Source organism: Fukomys damarensis, unplaced genomic scaffold (assembly GCF_012274545.1).
Source record: "Fukomys damarensis isolate Sample0158 unplaced genomic scaffold, DMR_v1.0_HiC HiC_scaffold_39, whole genome shotgun sequence".
NCBI classification, from domain to species: domain Eukaryota; kingdom Metazoa; phylum Chordata; class Mammalia; order Rodentia; family Bathyergidae; genus Fukomys; species Fukomys damarensis.
The window spans coordinates 115,386,582-115,403,499 of record NW_022900951.1 but is presented as its reverse complement, the minus strand read 5'-3'; the positions used below and the strand labels follow the sequence as shown (position 1 = coordinate 115,403,499).

General features: G+C 35.9%; 1 protein-coding gene across 15 annotated transcripts in view; it reads left to right on the top strand.

The window, feature by feature from the left end:
• The window catches only part of Mcf2 (MCF.2 cell line derived transforming sequence), a 74,190-nt gene that overhangs the window by 38,231 nt on the left and 19,041 nt on the right, over positions 1-16,918 (top strand). For 6 of the 15 annotated variants that reach the window (XM_033760256.1, XM_010640512.2, XM_010640513.2 and 3 more), the window contains 8 exons: positions 1,483-1,530; positions 4,499-4,536; positions 4,838-4,870; positions 6,724-6,812; positions 8,197-8,263; positions 8,944-9,059; positions 9,161-9,230; positions 10,822-10,914. In XM_033760256.1, the coding sequence (XP_033616147.1) occupies positions 1,483-1,530; positions 4,499-4,536; positions 4,838-4,870; positions 6,724-6,812; positions 8,197-8,263; positions 8,944-9,059; positions 9,161-9,230; positions 10,822-10,914 (554 nt within the window). The remainder of the gene's footprint in view (positions 1-1,482; positions 1,531-4,498; positions 4,537-4,837; positions 4,871-6,723; positions 6,813-8,196; positions 8,264-8,943; positions 9,060-9,160; positions 9,231-10,821; positions 10,915-16,918) is intronic. The other 9 variants (XM_033760259.1, XM_033760258.1, XM_033760253.1 and 6 more) reach the window with 3 other exon arrangements.

Here is a 16,918-nt window from a genome sequence, read left to right as displayed (position 1 = left end):
AACTGAAAGCTTCTTTTAACATCTTTGGTCATGTTTAAATCATATTGACCAAGGCAGGAGTCAGGTTGAGGTTTTTGTGTAGTTCTAAAATGCAGTAGTAACACAGAATAGTGCAGGAAGGCGAACATCTCAGGACTGAGTATTCTAGCTTTAGAAATGAGTATGTAAATTTTACTAGCATTGATCTCACACTCTTTTTCAGAAGGTGGAGGAAAATATCTGAAACTGATGTACACATGTGTGGATGCACACACGTCATTATTAGAATAATTAGAACTCTAAACTCTTATTTGTTTCTTGTGCTTCTGATGTGTGAATGACTTAAATAGAATTTACATAAGTTTTCTAAATAGGTAGTGGTAAAAAGAATGATGTTGTTGGTAATTTCTTATTACAGAGTCCATTTCCTAATTTCAGTCTTTATAGTCTATTTTAACAATGTAACATCCACGCTCTATCTGAGTTCTATGTGGAAAAATGATCCTTGTACTGATGGAGAACTGCTCTGAAAATAAGATATACCTTTTGCCCCAAAGATTTCTTTGACCTGTCTTTCAAGCCTCTTAGTACTGCTATTTGTTTTTTGAGGCCATAAGTTAGTGGAATTGGTGAACACGGGACTAAATTTAGTTTCTAATCTAAAAGCAGGGATGTCATTAGTGTAAGGGAACTGCTTTGAAATTCAGAGAATTCTTGAACCAGGGATAATAAGCACCAAAATGCTTCTCATCGGATGCACAAATCAGATTGAAAGGAAATGATGAGAACAGGTAATCAGATTAAGATGATGAAAGTTTTAAGTAATAGTTACAAAATATATACGTATACTCAAAACTATCAATAATAGCTTAAATTAATGTTGATTAAATTGAAGATAGCAGAAATATCAAAAATACAGAGAAAATGAGCAGCCGCAACAAAAATAAGGGAATGGAACCCAACAGCTATGAAAGCAAAAATAGACCAGATTGATATATCTAAGTAAGCTGGGGATATGGCTCAGCAGCCTGGCAAGCGTGAGGTCCTGAGTTCAATCCCAGGTTCCAAAAGAAAAAAAGAAAACGAAGAAGGATATTTCTAAGCGTAAGACAGACTTCATTTAGATTTCTGCCTCCATCGGCTGTGTGACTGCCTTAGGCAGTTCACTTAACTTCTCTTAGCTTCAGTTGTCTTGTCTGTAAAATAGAGACAATAATACCGACTGACATCAAAGGGCTGTTGTGAAGACAAAGGGAAAAGAATGTGCAGAGTGTAAGAAGTGCCCAGTGAACCCGACATTCCCTTCCTCCTGGATAAGGCTTCTGGTTTAGTGCTCTGAAAGGTTAGCTCCTCCGGAAATGACGCACCAGGGTCAGGAGCAGACTGTCTGAGACTCACTCAAGTGATGAGTCACCCAAAGAAAATTTTGTTTTGTATCATTTCTTTTTTTTCCCCTTTCTCTCTGCAATTCTTATTTAATGGCATTACACTTTCTTTCTGCAGTGGGAGTTGGATACTCTTTCTTTCAAGCATGTAAACTTTTTTCAAAAGGTACCCATCTTTATTATATTTCTTATCATCAGTACATTTCTGAGTTTGTGTACACGTGAAAAACCAGTTTGGAGTCTAAAAGCAGCAAAAGTTCTGACTGCAAGTGATTTTCCCCCCTTTTTTATAACAACCATCCATTATTCTCAGGATTGAATTTACCTTAGAAAATGGCTATATGAAAAGTAGATTATACTTCTGAACTTAATATCTCTCAAAAAACAACTACTTACAAAGAAAAAAAGAAAAACAATTAGTGATGTTTAAATGAATCAGATTTGCTTTCATTTTAGAGTCTTCCCATGCCATCTATAATCCAACTCTTTGTTGTGGACTTTCTTCAGTTTAAGAGGGCCTAATGTATGTATGAGGCAGAATAAATGGCGTGGAAATACAACTGTTTTCCTACATTGCCCGTTATGGTTTGTAAATGAAAGCAAAGTGTTGCTTATGCTACAAACCTTGTTCATTTTACCCCATTGCTCTGTGTGTGATGGGAATTATAACGGTCTATTCTGGACCCATTCTTTAAGACTTTTAATTGCCAAAACAAATATATATATAAGATCTGATCAAATCCAAACTGGGCTAATGTTTCACAAGAAAAGTCAAACTGTTTTTTGTTGTTCTTTGCTTCTGTTTACTTTTTTTTCTTTGCATTGAATAGAATCTTGCACCTAGAACAGTGCCTGGCAGCTCAGAAGGTGTAATAAATATTTGTTGAATTAACAGAGTGCAGAGGGAAGTCATGGAAAGACATGCCTAGGAAAGGATAAAATATAAAACGGAACTTGAGCTCCTAAAACTGTATCTCCAGTTTCCACTTGATCTTAGCAATATGTATCTCTAGTTTAGATCTTTCTGCCAAGCTTTGCTTATAAAGTGGTGTTTACAATTTACCTCCTTGAATTTCCCCCAGGAAACACAGACTCAGCATAGCGCAAATGACCAGTCTCTACCGCAGACACTTTCTTCCTCATCTCAGTGAATGGCACTGCGATCCCCCCACTCGCTCTCCTCCTTGCTCCTGCCCCACCTTGAATTGGTCAAAATTTTGTGCTGAGGGCCAGGCATTTAGCCCAGTGGTTCCTCTACATGCCTTGCAAGTGCAAGGTCCCGAATTTGATCCCCAGTACCAAAAAACAAAACAACAACAAAAAAGACAAAAACAAACAAACAAAACCCTTTATGTGTTCTGTGGATCTTTGCCTTCTCACTGACTCTATGACTCATTCTCTTCTTTACATCCCCCCTGCTTTTCTGACCACTACGTTGCTGGTCCAAGTTGAAACCATCTGTAGCTTTGACGGCTACAATAATCTCCCTGTCTCCCCATACACTCCCTGCCCGCCTTTCCTTCCATTCCTTCCATACCTTACTCATCCTTTGGATTTAGATAAACTGTCTGTCTCTGGAGCATTCTCCCTTCTCCCTGTCCCCATGTCCCCATGCCATGTCCGACTTCTTCATCAGATTTCCTGTCTCTAGGCCACTTCCTTCAGGTAAGCTTGGCCTTCCTGCTCTCCTCCCCTGCCCCCCAGTACAGGTACTCATCCAGCATGCTAACGAGTCTCCTGTGTCTCCTCGGCTTTAGTGCAATTGCCTGCTCTCTGTCTTCCTTGCTGGACTGAAAGTTCGTCTTCATGTATCCCCAGACACAGAGCTTAGCGTATCCTATAGGCCCTCAATCATTTTGACTGTATTTACATTGTTGAAAGAATGAATACATCAGAAAAAGATGTGTTCCTCATAAGTCATGTATATATTCTTTTGGCATCTAAGTGTATTTGGCAAGAATTAATTTATAAAACTAACTATTGTTCTCAGAGTTACCTTATGTAATGGGTTCAGATCTATGTACATCTGTTTCTTTAAAATAGTGCACATCACTATGGAGAAACTGATTTTATATGGTAATTCCTGCTAAGTCTAATATATATTTATATATGATTATATAAGCATAATGTTCATCTGTAGTAAATGAAAATGAAGTACACAGTCAGTATAACAGCACATCTTTTTCCTGACTGTGTCTGACATGGGCTGCTGCCCAGGAACAAAGGACAAAAGGTATATTTCTTTCACACAGAGAGGGAACCCATGTATCCTATATGGGTGACTGTGTTTTAGTGGCTGAGAGAATTAGGAATTTAGCTGAATCTTTGATTGGGCCATGTCCTTAGGTTTTTAGGAATATCTGACACTTTGCTTAATAATACAAGGGCTCACCTTTATAAATTAGGCATTAAAACATAAATTTTTGAATTTTGATAAAGTGGGGTTTTTTGAGCATTCTAACATGCTTTGAAAAGACTTTGTTTACTGGTTAGGAACATGTATTCCAACAGTAGACTATATAGATTTTTTTGGTACTGGGGATCAAATTCAGGTCCTTGTGCTTGTGAGGCAGGCGGCAGCACCACTGAGCTAAATCCCCGGCCCTAGACTACATGGATTTAAATACACTGCTGCTTCTTGAAGAAGATACTAACCTCAGTGCCTTATCTTTAGAGTGGGAATAGAAGTTACCTGCCTCATGGAATGGGTTTGAGGATTGAAAAGGAAATGCATTCATAGGGCTTAAATCAGTGCCTCATGTGTAGTAAGTGCCAAATAAATGTTAGATGCTGTAATCAGTAGGTTGAATTTGGGTTTTTTGAAAATATTTTGATTTACTCAGTGAGCTCCAATCTGATTAAATGTTTCTCTGTCAAAATGAACACTAAGTCTGCAAATAATAATGACCACGAACACCTCGCTCTGTGCTTGGCAAGTAATTGGAGGAACGATGATTGAAGAGAATCATGTTCAATAAGATGTTGAAATTGAACAATATCTAACCATTGTCTTCTATAGTGTGCATTGAAAATACTAAACATGTTGAAATATTAACTAATTCTTTAATAAATATTCAGGTATTCAAATGCTGACTTTAATTCTGGCTTGTAATTCTTTGACATTTCTCTATTAGGGAAGAAGACTTGGAGACAAAATCAGAGCAACTTAAAAGTAAATATCATTAATTAATTCAAAATTATCTATCACTGCAGTTACACAATTGATATAGGTGCTTAAATTTTTGCATTTACTACACTAATATTGTACATTTAAAAGACTATTTCATCTAGAAGACAAATTTGCTGCTGCATTGTGTCTAATTGCAGTACTGGCAGAAGCCCAGATGTATGAGCAGTTTTTTAAGCCCTGATGAAAGATCAGAATCATTGCTGTAGGACTTCACATATAAGTTCCAGTTTCCTTTACCACCCCCCTCCTTTGTAAACCTAAGTAATGTCACCTCTTTCTACAGAAGGACCTTTGCTCCATGAATGAATCCACTCCTGTAAGTATAAAACAGTGACAGAGGCTGGGTTCTAATAGTGGACCATAAGGATGCTAACCATGGACTCAGAAAATAACATCCATTCATTTCTTGATATATATATAGTATATGTTTGCTGCCTCTCATGGCTGCAGTTACCTGTGGTCAGAGGGGGTCCAAAAATATAAAATGGAAAATTTCATTGGAGACAGACAGACAGACAGAAAGACAGAGACAGGGAGTACATTCACTTAACTTTTGCTACGGTGGATAGTTATAATTGTTCCATTTTATTTTGAGTTATTGCTAATGTTTTACTGTGCCTAATTTAAAAGTTAAACTTTTCATAAGTGCATTTGCCTAGGGAAAAAAACGTGTACACTTAGGGTTCAGTACTGTCTTCATCTTTCAACACCTGTATTTCACAAAACTGTTAAGAGCAAATCGTGCATGCCTACCTGATAAGTGGAGTATACAGTATTTTTAATAGCTATAATATGAAGGTGACAGTAATTAGGTTCATTCACTTGACGTAACAAAGCACACCCTGTAAGAAGGAGTGTAACATAAGTGCCAAACCATGGACTCTGACACTGGGCTTGATGCTTCATTACTTACTAAGCATGTGAATTTAGGCAGAACACTAAGCATCTCTGAACCTCAGTTTCCCCAGCTTTAAAATGGAAGAAAAGAGCCAGGGATTTAGCTCAGTGGTTCTGCTGCCTGCTTCCCAAGTGCAAGGTCCTGAGTTTGATTCCCAGTACCAATAAAATAAAATAAAATAGGATGGAGGAAAAAACATGGTAGCTTTCTAAATTGCTGTAAGGATTGGTTATAAAGTTGTGTGTTAAGCACTTAGGATTATGCCTGCATAATATATACAAAGTAGTAATAAATGCTTCTTCCTTTTTACATATACTCATAATATGTAGGTCACATTTTATGGATATATTATTTAGCTGATAAACCTTGCATTTCATTTGGGGTTCTGGTTGTCACAAAGTAATGTTACATTTTTTTGGATGTCAGGCTTTTGGCAAGCTCAACTATTCAGTATGGCTGCGATCCCAGGAATACATTTCAAATGCTTCTGCAGAGCATTTAACCGTAATAAATCCCATGCAGCTGACTCAGTAGACCAGTCCAAGTCCTTTAAAGTCTGCAAAATAGAACAGCAGTTTAGGATCAGGGAAGCCATTTGTAGCAACAATTAACATGTGACACACAGGAGAAACAGAGATGTACAAGTTACAGACATTTTGAGAAGGAATAGAGGATTCCACATGTCTTAGCCCTGGAGGCTATCATTAGATTTTATTACAGTCAAGTTTATAATGCTACTGCATCATTAGGAAAAAAGATTAATTACGTTGTGTGTCCTTGATTGAAGAATTCAAGGATGAATGTAATATTTTCTACAAAGTTTTCCACAAAACTCATTTAGGCCAAAAAGCTGTTTTTGTTCTTCAGTGAATAAACTTTAGTTATTGAGAAAAATTAACTTTTATGAAATAATTTCATTTCCCAAAAGTACAAAGTAAATAAAAATGTATAAAAGAAATTCCAATTTATATCTGAAATCTGTCTTGCTAAGTAACTCAAATTATTATTATTATTATTTTGGGGGTGCAGGGATCGAACTTGGGTCCTTGTGAGGCAGGTGGCAGCACCACTGAGCTAAATCCCCGGCCCCTACTCAAATTATTTATTTTAGTAGTACTGTATGTATCAAAGTTATTTTTGGAAAAATTGCATTATTTTTCAATTTATCTGCAGAGTTAGGGGCCACAGTAAACTTAATTTGAACTAGATATCCTTGAGGAAGAACTTTACACACATAAACACTAATTTGACTATTATTTTCATTATTACAGATACAAGTGGTACATGATTGTCGGGAGAAGAGGAGTCCTGGCCAATCTTCCAGTCTGGACAATGACAATAGCTTGGATATTATAAAGAAGTATTCTTTATTTATTAACATAAACTCACCTTCACATCTCCCTGGTTCAATGCTCATGGCCAGTGTGCTTAGAACTTTCATTTTTCACAGTAGGGTCCTCGTGGCTATGATTAAAAGGACACTAGGTGACAAGTCAGAATTCTTGGACGTAGTCCTGGCCAAGCTATGATCTCTTTATCGTAGATCAATTTGAGGAAAATTAACCCCTTTTAGAATTTTCATCTCTTCTTTTTTCTCCAGATTGGAAAGGAAAATGAAAGGGCTTTTTTTTTTCAGTGTTATTGAGGTATAACTGATAAATAAAATTATATATATTTGAATTATACAATGTAATGCTTTGATACATGTATATGTGAAGTCAATATGATACAGTCAAGTTAATTAGCACATGTATCACCTAACCATAGTTACCTTTTTTGTGGTGAGAAAGCTAAGTGTCTAAAACCTACTTTCTAAGCAAATTTCCAGTATGTAAAACAGTGTTATTAACTATAGTCACCATACTATATGTAAGATGCCCAGAAATGATTTAACTTACAAGTGAAAGTTTATACCCTTTGGCCACATCGTCACTTTTTTTTAAAAAATAAGAAGTGAAAATGAATGAAATTGTCAAATCTACGAAGGATTATATAGATGCTATTTTGTAGATGTTAACAATGATCATTGTTTTGCTTGTACAGTATTTCATTAGTAGTCTAGTCTTCAGAGTATTCCTTTTTAAAATTTCATATCACAGAGTTATAAATTGCCAGCATTTTACAGCAAGTTGTATAAACATACATTTTTTCAAGGATTTTTAAATGTTAAATACTTTAAAATGTAAACAAGATAGAAAAACAGGGACCAACGTACAAATTGACTTGAATGGATTACTTAAATGAAGGGAAAAGAAATGAATTTAAAACATAATACAGTTGGAAACCACAACGAAAGGAAAATGTATTTTATAGAGACAGTAGAAAAAGTTTTTACAGAAACTTAAGTATGTTCTACATTTGGAAAGACCAGGATAGTAAATCTAATTCATGTTTTAGATATACTCCGAAAAATTACCAAAACCTCAGACATTTAGGAATAGGTTTTGTGAGTTTTTAGCAAATTGATTCTTAATCTTAGTGATCTGGAAATATTTTTAACTTAATAATGGCCCTTCAGCATCCCCCTTTCTTTCAAATATATTTTAGTCTTGTGGGTAGTAGTTATTCTAACAGCCAATAAAATTAGTTTCATATTTTGATGCTAAAACAAAAACCGTTAGTAGTTTCCATGTGTTAATATGCATTAACTACTTTTACCTTAAACAATTCATAATCCTAACAAAACATTGCGATACAGTTTTCAAGTGATAGAGTAACCAGTAAATATGATTTTTTCATCTTAGGCATGTTCTCAATGAGCTGATCCAGACTGAAAGAGTATACGTTCAAGAGCTGTATACTGCTTTGTTGGTAAGTGACTCAAATTGTGCTTTTACCATTTTCCTTGCTACATTCATTAGAAAGTGGTTGAGGCAGTTTTATATTTGTTCCCTTCCTTGTCACACTCCAGCAGTAGGCATTTCTCCTGTTGTTTGAGGTTGCATGCTATTTAAACATGCATATTTGTGTTCTGTCTCAGTAGTGGGAATGGTTGTTTCAGAATTTATTGCAGAGGAGAGAAGCTGTTCTCTTAGGGATACAGCAGATTGTTCTAATTATTCCCAGGGTGCTACTTAGAGATTGTGATGTAGAGAACTGAGACTAGGATAAGACTCATTTAACACAGATGCCATCATGTTGATTTGGTCTGAGAAATCCAGAACACTTATTGTCAATTTAAAGAGAGTTTGATGACCTGTATTGTAATTGTTCATATTTGGTTTCTGTTTTGTTTCAAACATCACAAGCTACCTTGAAGGTCAAGGAGCTGTCATTTTAGTTTACTCATTGAGTGGAAAACCTTGACTTCCCTTTTCTGCCTTCTAAAAAAAGTCATGGTTAAATTTAGGGACTAGGAGAGTTGAATGTACAATTCAGACATCTTTACCCACAACTTCCTTGTATTGTCTGCTGTACCCATATCTTTGGTAGCCCAAGCAAATGTTAATGAGAATATTTTTCAAATGGATACATGTATTTATTTTGAATAGGGCTACAGAGCAGAAATGGATAATCCAAAGATGTTCGATCTTATGCCACCTCTCCTGAGAAAAAAAAAGGATGTTCTCTTTGGAAACATGGCAGAAATATATGACTTCCATAACAAGTATGTAGTTGCCCAATTGGATATTTTTCGTTAAAAATTTAAGAGCTATAACTAGTTTATTATATTGCATATACATATTTTTTTCTCTGAAAATTTTGCAGCATTTTCATGAGCAGCCTGGAAAATTGCTCTGATGCCCCAGAAAGAGTGGGACTGTGTTTCCTGGAAAGAGTGAGTCTAATGATGTTTTTTAGTTGTATAAAGATGGACCACCAGAATAGTAACTCATTATAAGAACAGATTTGGTGACAGTAGTTTTGTTTTTTTAAATGTCTTCATGTTTTTTGGAGAAAATAATGCCAAACAAGTTTTATTGCAGAAACTATTGCATTGGAGTCCTGCAGCACGCTCTGTGTTCTGTGGTATCAAAAGCTTCAGTGCCTCAGCTCCCAGGAATGGTCATTGTGGGAATCCAGGGACCATCCTGCCTATGAAGAAATCACAATTGGAATCATTTAAGCAAAACTACTCTTGGGCTTGTTTAATTTTTAGCCTAAAGGATGCCTCGGTATTTCCCTCTAATCCATGTGAAGTGTTAGAACCGAATCTGGTTTGGCTTGCAGTCACCGAGGTGTCTGTCACAGACCTTACTGTTCCTTTTATTCAACAAAATCTTTCAGGGAATTTCGTTATTCCTCATCCCAAGAATGTGCTTAGTATAGTAGATATCCGAGTGACTGTGCTCACTCCAGTAGAGTTTTCTTTCAGAATTATTTTTTCTTACCCTGTTCTTCTTATCTACTTCCTTCTTTTCCTGAAAGGTAAATTTGGTCTTGATTTGAGAGTGAATGTGAAAGAAGCAATTATTGAAAAGTTCAAAATAGATATCTCAGAAGGTGTTTATGAAATGAGAAGGCTAAGAAAGGCCTATGTCATGATCTTTCTCAACATGTTCTAACTTTAAATACATATGAACTGTGCACAAATTTTTGCCCAGCTTCCTCCAGCAAAAGCAGTGTATTTTTTCCTCAGATTGTACTACATAAAGACTGTGCATATCTTATATTCTGCTGTGTGTCTCATAAGGCTAGCACGGCCCTTGGCACCAAGTAGTGGTTTAATAAATATTTATTGATGCTATGTTCACTCATTTAATAGAATTCATTTAATGAGCACCTACTATGTACCAAGCACTGTCCTAGGCAATGTGAATACCAAGCCAAAGAGTGTTTACGTGGAAAAATGGGATGAGTTGTACTGTGTTAGAGATATACAGAGGAACTTATGGGAGTCCGAAAGAGGAATATCTCACATAGACTAGAGGTATCAACAATGGCTTTATAAAGAGATAACTCAAGTTGAATGTTAAAAGAATGAATAAGAGCCCGGTAGATGAGGGTTAGGGAGAGAAAATTCCAGGGAGCAAAAATTACATAGGCAGGTGCCCAGGTGGATTATGCAGCAAGGGCCATGCCCCAGTGATGAGCCAAGGACTGCAGGCTCTAACTTGGAAGTTAGCTACAAGTTCATTCAATGGGGAACTAAGTGATTATAGAGCATGTTTCTTGGTGCCCTATTAGCTTATGGTTATGAAAAAAAAGCAATTATCATAGTTCAGAACTACAAGTACTGAAGTTACTTGGGTAATTATGCATCTTTGTCATCTGGTCCAAGGGGCCAGCTGTTCTTGGAATGCCAAGAGGCTTTCTTTGGGTCACTTTCCTCATAATGCTTGGCCATACTTGCTCTTGTTCAGCCTTTCTTGCTAACAAAATTTATGCCCACAAATTGGTAATATATTTGAATTTGCTCTTTATTACAGAAAGATGATTTTCAGATATATGCAAAATATTGTCAGAATAAGCCCAGTTCAGAGGCAGTTTGGAAGAAGTATTCAGAATGTGCCTTTTTCAAGGTATAGTAATTATTCAAGTATTGTATATATTCTGTCTGGAAGATATTAGGATCTATCTTACTGTATTTGTAAATTAATTTTCTACTTTGCATAAATTATATATGCATATAAATGAAAGAGCAGTTTTACTTCAACACATGCACGTATACACACACACAAACCTTTTCTGTTCCCCAGATACAAGTACTTTCAGTGCTTTTAGCTACTTCTTTCAGTATTTACCTCTGTATCGCCACATAACATGCTGTCTTACCCCTTCCTTCATGAAAGATGAAGATTTAGCCCCTCTTTCCCTGCCCAATGTCCCTTGACCATATATACACATATAATTTTTTTCCTCCAAAAATCCAATAGCTATATTGGGATTTTGGCTTTATTGACATCATTTCTAATTATTAATACTGTATAATTTCTTTGCTCCAGTGCATCATGTGATATATAGTTTTCTTCCCTTTTGTTTTTCTTGCAATTATCTGTTCATTCACTTAATTTTCTAGTTACTTATCCTAACTCCTACCCCACCTTTTCTCAGTTTCAATAATTTATTCTCAGTGTACTTATACACTTTGATTTTCTCCAAATTTCATATTCTTTGAGAGCTCTCTTCTGGAGTTTTGTGAGCTGCTTGTCTAGGCTCACTAGGCCTGCTGCAGTTTCATCTCAGGATCTTGGTATGACTTTGCAGATACTCGAATAGGCTCTCCAGCTTCCTAGGTGTCAAGTGTTTGATCGTTCTTGCTTCACTCTCTTGGTTTTTTTTAAAGTTGATTTTCTGGGTACACTTTGCAAAACATAATGATATCATTCATTGTAGAGAATTTGTACCTGTACATAAGATATCTTGATTCTTCTTTTTCCAATTCCACTCCCCTCCCCTCAACCCTTCTTACCCTCCTTATTTACGGAAGTTTTGTTACCAGTTTTCCTTCCATTTTCTGTTTCTCCTTTTCTCTTCCTTCCCTTCCCCCTCTCCTCTCCCTTATTCCCCTTCCCATTTGAACATTTTCTTTCCACTTCCTAATATCTGTCATCCATTTTGGTCCTTATTTACACGTTGACTTTCACAAGAGAAATAATACAACATTTAAATATATTTGTTCTATTTATTTCACTTAAAAGTATGTTTAGGTAAATGGATATTCTCTTGTTTGGTAGGACAAATCCTCCAGTTGTTTATTAAGAAATTATTTTAGCAGGCAAGTTTTCGACAGTGTCTTTCTTCTGATGTCTTTATTCTGCATGGGTGGGTATAGAATTCTAGGCAAGAAATAACTGTCTTTAGAAATTGAAAGGTTTGTTCCATTCTTTTCTAAATTCCAGTGTTGCTTTTCAGAAATCTGATGCTAGTTTAATTTTTGGTCCATTGTGGGAGACATAATTTTGTCCTCTGAAAGGTTATGGGGACTTAATTTATCCTTAAGATTTAGATATTGGTGTTATATGCATTATTATGCTAGTGTTGTGGTGATCCCTTTGAATTTGGAATATCCAGGCCAAATTTTCTCTTACTATTTTGTTTAATTTCCTCTACCCAATTTGCCCCATTCTCTCTTTCTGGAATTTCAGTTGTATAGATGTTGGATGTCCTGGACTGGTTCTCTATTTCTTTTCTCTTTGTTTTGTAGTTCTATGTCTTCTTATTCAACTTTCTGGGATTTATTCTCTTTTATTGAGGCCTTTATTTTTGTCATTATGTTTTCAATTTTGAAAAGAACATTTTTTTTGTTCTTTCCTAGCTCCATTTTTTTTTTGTTTTTTTTGAGACAAGGTCTCACTATGTAGTTGAGACTGACCTGGAACTCACTATGTAGCCCAGGCTGGTCTCGAACTCACAGAGATCCTCCTGCCTCTGCCTCCCAAGTTTCCTAGCTCCTTTTAATAGAACCTTATTTTTATTTCGTAAATTCAATATTTTAATTTATCTATATGAAGGTAATAGATTTTTCCCTTTACAAATAGTTATCTTCTTTCAGAATAGCCCCTGCTGTATTCAAATTTTTTTTCTTTTCCTTCACTTGGTACCTGTCATTCATCTTAGATACTTTCCTTAAATGTCTGATGGTAACTACCTGTTCACTTACATTGGGAGTAAGCACAAAAAGGTTCAATGGAAGCTTCCTGTACATTTGTGTGTTTGTTGACCATGATTCTCATTCTTGCCTAGTCTGTTTCAAGATGTTTGTTTCTTTAGGGTATTTGTCAATACCTGTATCTTTAGGTCTGTTCTCTTTGGTTACATCCCCCAGATGGCTGTCTGGTGTGTAAGGATCCAGCAGCCAGTTTCAGTCTTTCTAGATAAACATGTATTCTTCCAGGGGAGGAGTGGGTAGCCACCTATTGTATATTGTAGTGCAGTCATTGGAGGGATTTTTATTTTAGATTTTCATGCACATTTAATTCTTTTGATTGCAGCTTTCTTGGAGATATAAGTAAAACACTATAAAGTTCATTCTTTTAGAGTATACATTGCAGTGGTTTTGTAATATTCTTAAGGTTGTCTAACCACCATCGCAATCAATTTAAGAACAGTTTTATCAGTAAAACACCCTGTGCCTTTTAACAGTGCTATCCCCTCGTTCCTGTAGTTCTAGGCAATTAGCAGCCTGCTTTCTGTCTCTATGGATGTACCCATTCTGAACTTTTCATGTCAGTGGAATAATACACTATGTATAGATCTTTGTGTTTGCCTCTTTACATTTAGCATAATATTTTCAAGATTCATCCTTGTTGTATCTTCTATTATTAGCTCTTCATTCTTTTTATGGCTGAATCAGGTTCTGTTGACTGGACATATTACATTGTATACATCTAAGCATCAGTTGATGGGCATTTGGGTTATTTCCACCTTTTGATTAGTATGAATAATCCTGTTTTGTTTAGACACCTATTGTCATTTCTCTTGACTCTATACATGGAGTGAAATTGTCAGGTGTATGTTTAAAATATTGAGTTACTATTGGACTGTTTTCTTTTTTTTTTCTTTTTTCAGCTTTAATTGAGTTTATTGGTACATTTTAGGGATACAGTGCAGTTACATTCATTGTTGGGATCTTGTACCTCTACATGACAAGTCTTGATTCTCGTTTTTTCCCCTTACCTCTGCCCTCCCTTCACCCCCTCCTCCCCTCCCCATCTACAAACACTTTATTTTCATCTTTTCATTCTCTCACATTTTTTTCTTTTCCCTTTTTGTTCTTCCCCTACGTATCACACCTTCCCTACACCTTTAGCTCCTTTCCTCCCATTTCTAAATGTCAGTAATCTTATTAGAATCTTATGCATTGTTGCAGAATATTCACACCAGGGAAACTATTTGGTATTTACACATGTGGGACTTATTTATTTCACTTAGGAGTATATCTTCAATATGTATCCATTTTCCTATGAATGAATCTATTCTCTCGCTCTTTATGGCTGAGTAATATTCCATTTTATAGAAAAACCACATCTTCTTTATCCAGTTTCCAACGGATGGGCAAATAGGTTGTTTCCAAGATTTAGCTATTACAAACTGTGCCGCTATAAACATGGGTGCACATACTTCTCTGTGATATGATTCTTTTAGTTCTCTTGGAAAGATACCCAACAGAGGGATGGCTGGGTCAAATGGAACCTCCAGTCCAAGCTCTTTGAGGTATCTCCATATTGATTTCCATAGTGGTTGCACTAGTCTGCACTCCCACCAACAATGGAGGAGGGTTCCTTTCTCCCCACAACCCCGCCAACATTTGTTATTGTGTGATTTCTTGATAGCAGCCATTCTTTGTGGGGTGAGGTGGAATCTCAGTGTTGTTTTCATCTGCATCTCTCGAATGACCAGTGATGTGGAACATTTTTTCATATATTTTCTTGCTGCTTTCACTTCTTTGTATGAGAAATGTCTGTTCATTTCGGATGCCCATTTTTGGATCGGGTCTTTATATTTGGGGGGACTGATTGTTTTGAGTTCTTTATATATCCTTGATAATAGTCCTTTGTCTGAGGTACAGCTGGTAAAAATTTTTTCCCACATTGTAGATTGTCTCTTAGTTCTGCTAATGGTTTCTTTTGAAGTACAGAAGCTTTTTAGTAAGATGAGATCCCAGTTGTTGATTCTTTCTGCTAGTTCCCGTGCTACTGAGGATTTGTTCATAAAGTCTTTTCCTATACCAATGTCTTCCAGAGTTCTGCCTAACTTACTTTCCAGCAAGTTTAATGTTTCTGTTTTAATATTTAGATCTTTAATCCATTTGGATTTTAATTTAGTGCATGGCGAAAGATAAGGGTCTAATTTTAATCTGTGACAGGTTGATATCCAGTTTTTCCAACACCATTTATTAAAGAGGCTATCTTTCCTCCACTGAGGATGGTGAGCTCCTTTGTCGAAGATGAGGTAGCTGAGTACATCTGCATTTGTTTTTGTGTCTTCCAGTCTGTTCCATTGATCCTCAGGCCTATTTCTTTGCCAGTACCATGCTGATTTTATCACAGTGGCTTTGTAGTATAGTTTCAAATTGGGAATTGTTACACCTGGTGCCATGTGACTGTTGCCTATAATGGCTTTTGCTATTCTAGGTCTCTTGTGGTTCCAAATGAATTTTTGGATTCTTTTTTCTAGTTCTGTGAAATATAGTGTTGGAATTTCAATTGGCATTGCATTGAATGTATATAGCAGTTTCGGTAGTATGGCCATTTTCACTATGTTGATTCTTCCTACCCAGGAGCAGGGGATATCTTTCCATTTTTTTATATCCTCTTCGATTTCTTTTTTCAGAGTGCTGTAGTTTTCAGTGTAGAGATCTTTTGTTTCTTTTGTTAGATTGATTCCTAGATACTTCATTTTTTTGGATGCTATTGTAAAAGGAATTTTTTCCCTTATTTCTCTTTCTGTCTGTCTGTTATTTGTGTATAGAAAGGCTATTGATTTTTGGGTATTCACCTTGTATCCAGATACTTTACTGAATCTGTCAATTAAGTCTAGAAGTTTTTTGGTGGAGTTTTTTGGATCTTCAATGTAGAGTATCATATCATCAGCAAATAATGATAGTTTAACTTCTTCCTTTCCTATCTTTATTGCTTTAATTTCTTTCTCTTGTCTAATTGCTGTGGCTAATGTTTCCAGAACTATATTGAAGAGAAGTGGCGATAGTGGGCATCCTTGTCTTGTTCCTGATTTTAACATGAAGGTTTTCAGTTTTTGGCCATTCAATATGATGTTGGCTGATGGTTTTTCATAAATAGCCTTTATTAAATTGAGGTATAGACCATCTATTCCAATTTTTTGCAGGGTTTTTATCATGAATGGGTGTTGAATTTTATCAAATGCTTTTTCTGCATCTATTGAGAGGATCATATGGTTTTTGTCCTTGACTTTGTTAATATAATGTATTACATTCACTGACTTTCGTATGTTGAACCACCCTTGCATCTCTGGAATAAATCCGACTTGGTCATGATGGATGATCTTCTTAATAATCCTCTGTATTCTGTTTGCTAGTATCTTATTAAGGATTTTTGCATCTATATTCATTAAGGAGATTGGTCTGTAGTTCTCCTTTTTGGTTGTATCTTTCTCTGGTTTGGGAATCAGAGTGATACTTGCTTCCAGGAATGAATTTGGAAGTATAGCTTCTCTTTCAATTTCATTGAAAAGTTTGAAGAGTAATGGTAGTAGTTCTTCTCTAAATGTCTTGTAAAATTCAGCAGTGAATCCATCAGGGCCTGGGCTTTTCTTTGTTGGTAAGTTTTTAATTACATTTTCAATTTCACTGATTGTGATTGGGGTGTTTAAAATGTTTTTATCTTCTTCGTTCAACTTTGGTAATTCATAAGTATCTAGAAATCTGTCCATTTCTTCTGTGTTTTCCATTTTATTAGAGTACAGGTTCTCAAAGTAGGTGTTCATGATCCTCTGGATTTCTTTCGGATCTGTTGTGACTTCGCCTTTTTCATTCCTAATTGCATGGATCTGAGCCTTTTCTTTCCTTTTTTTGATAAGATTAGCTAAGGGTTTGTCAATTTTATT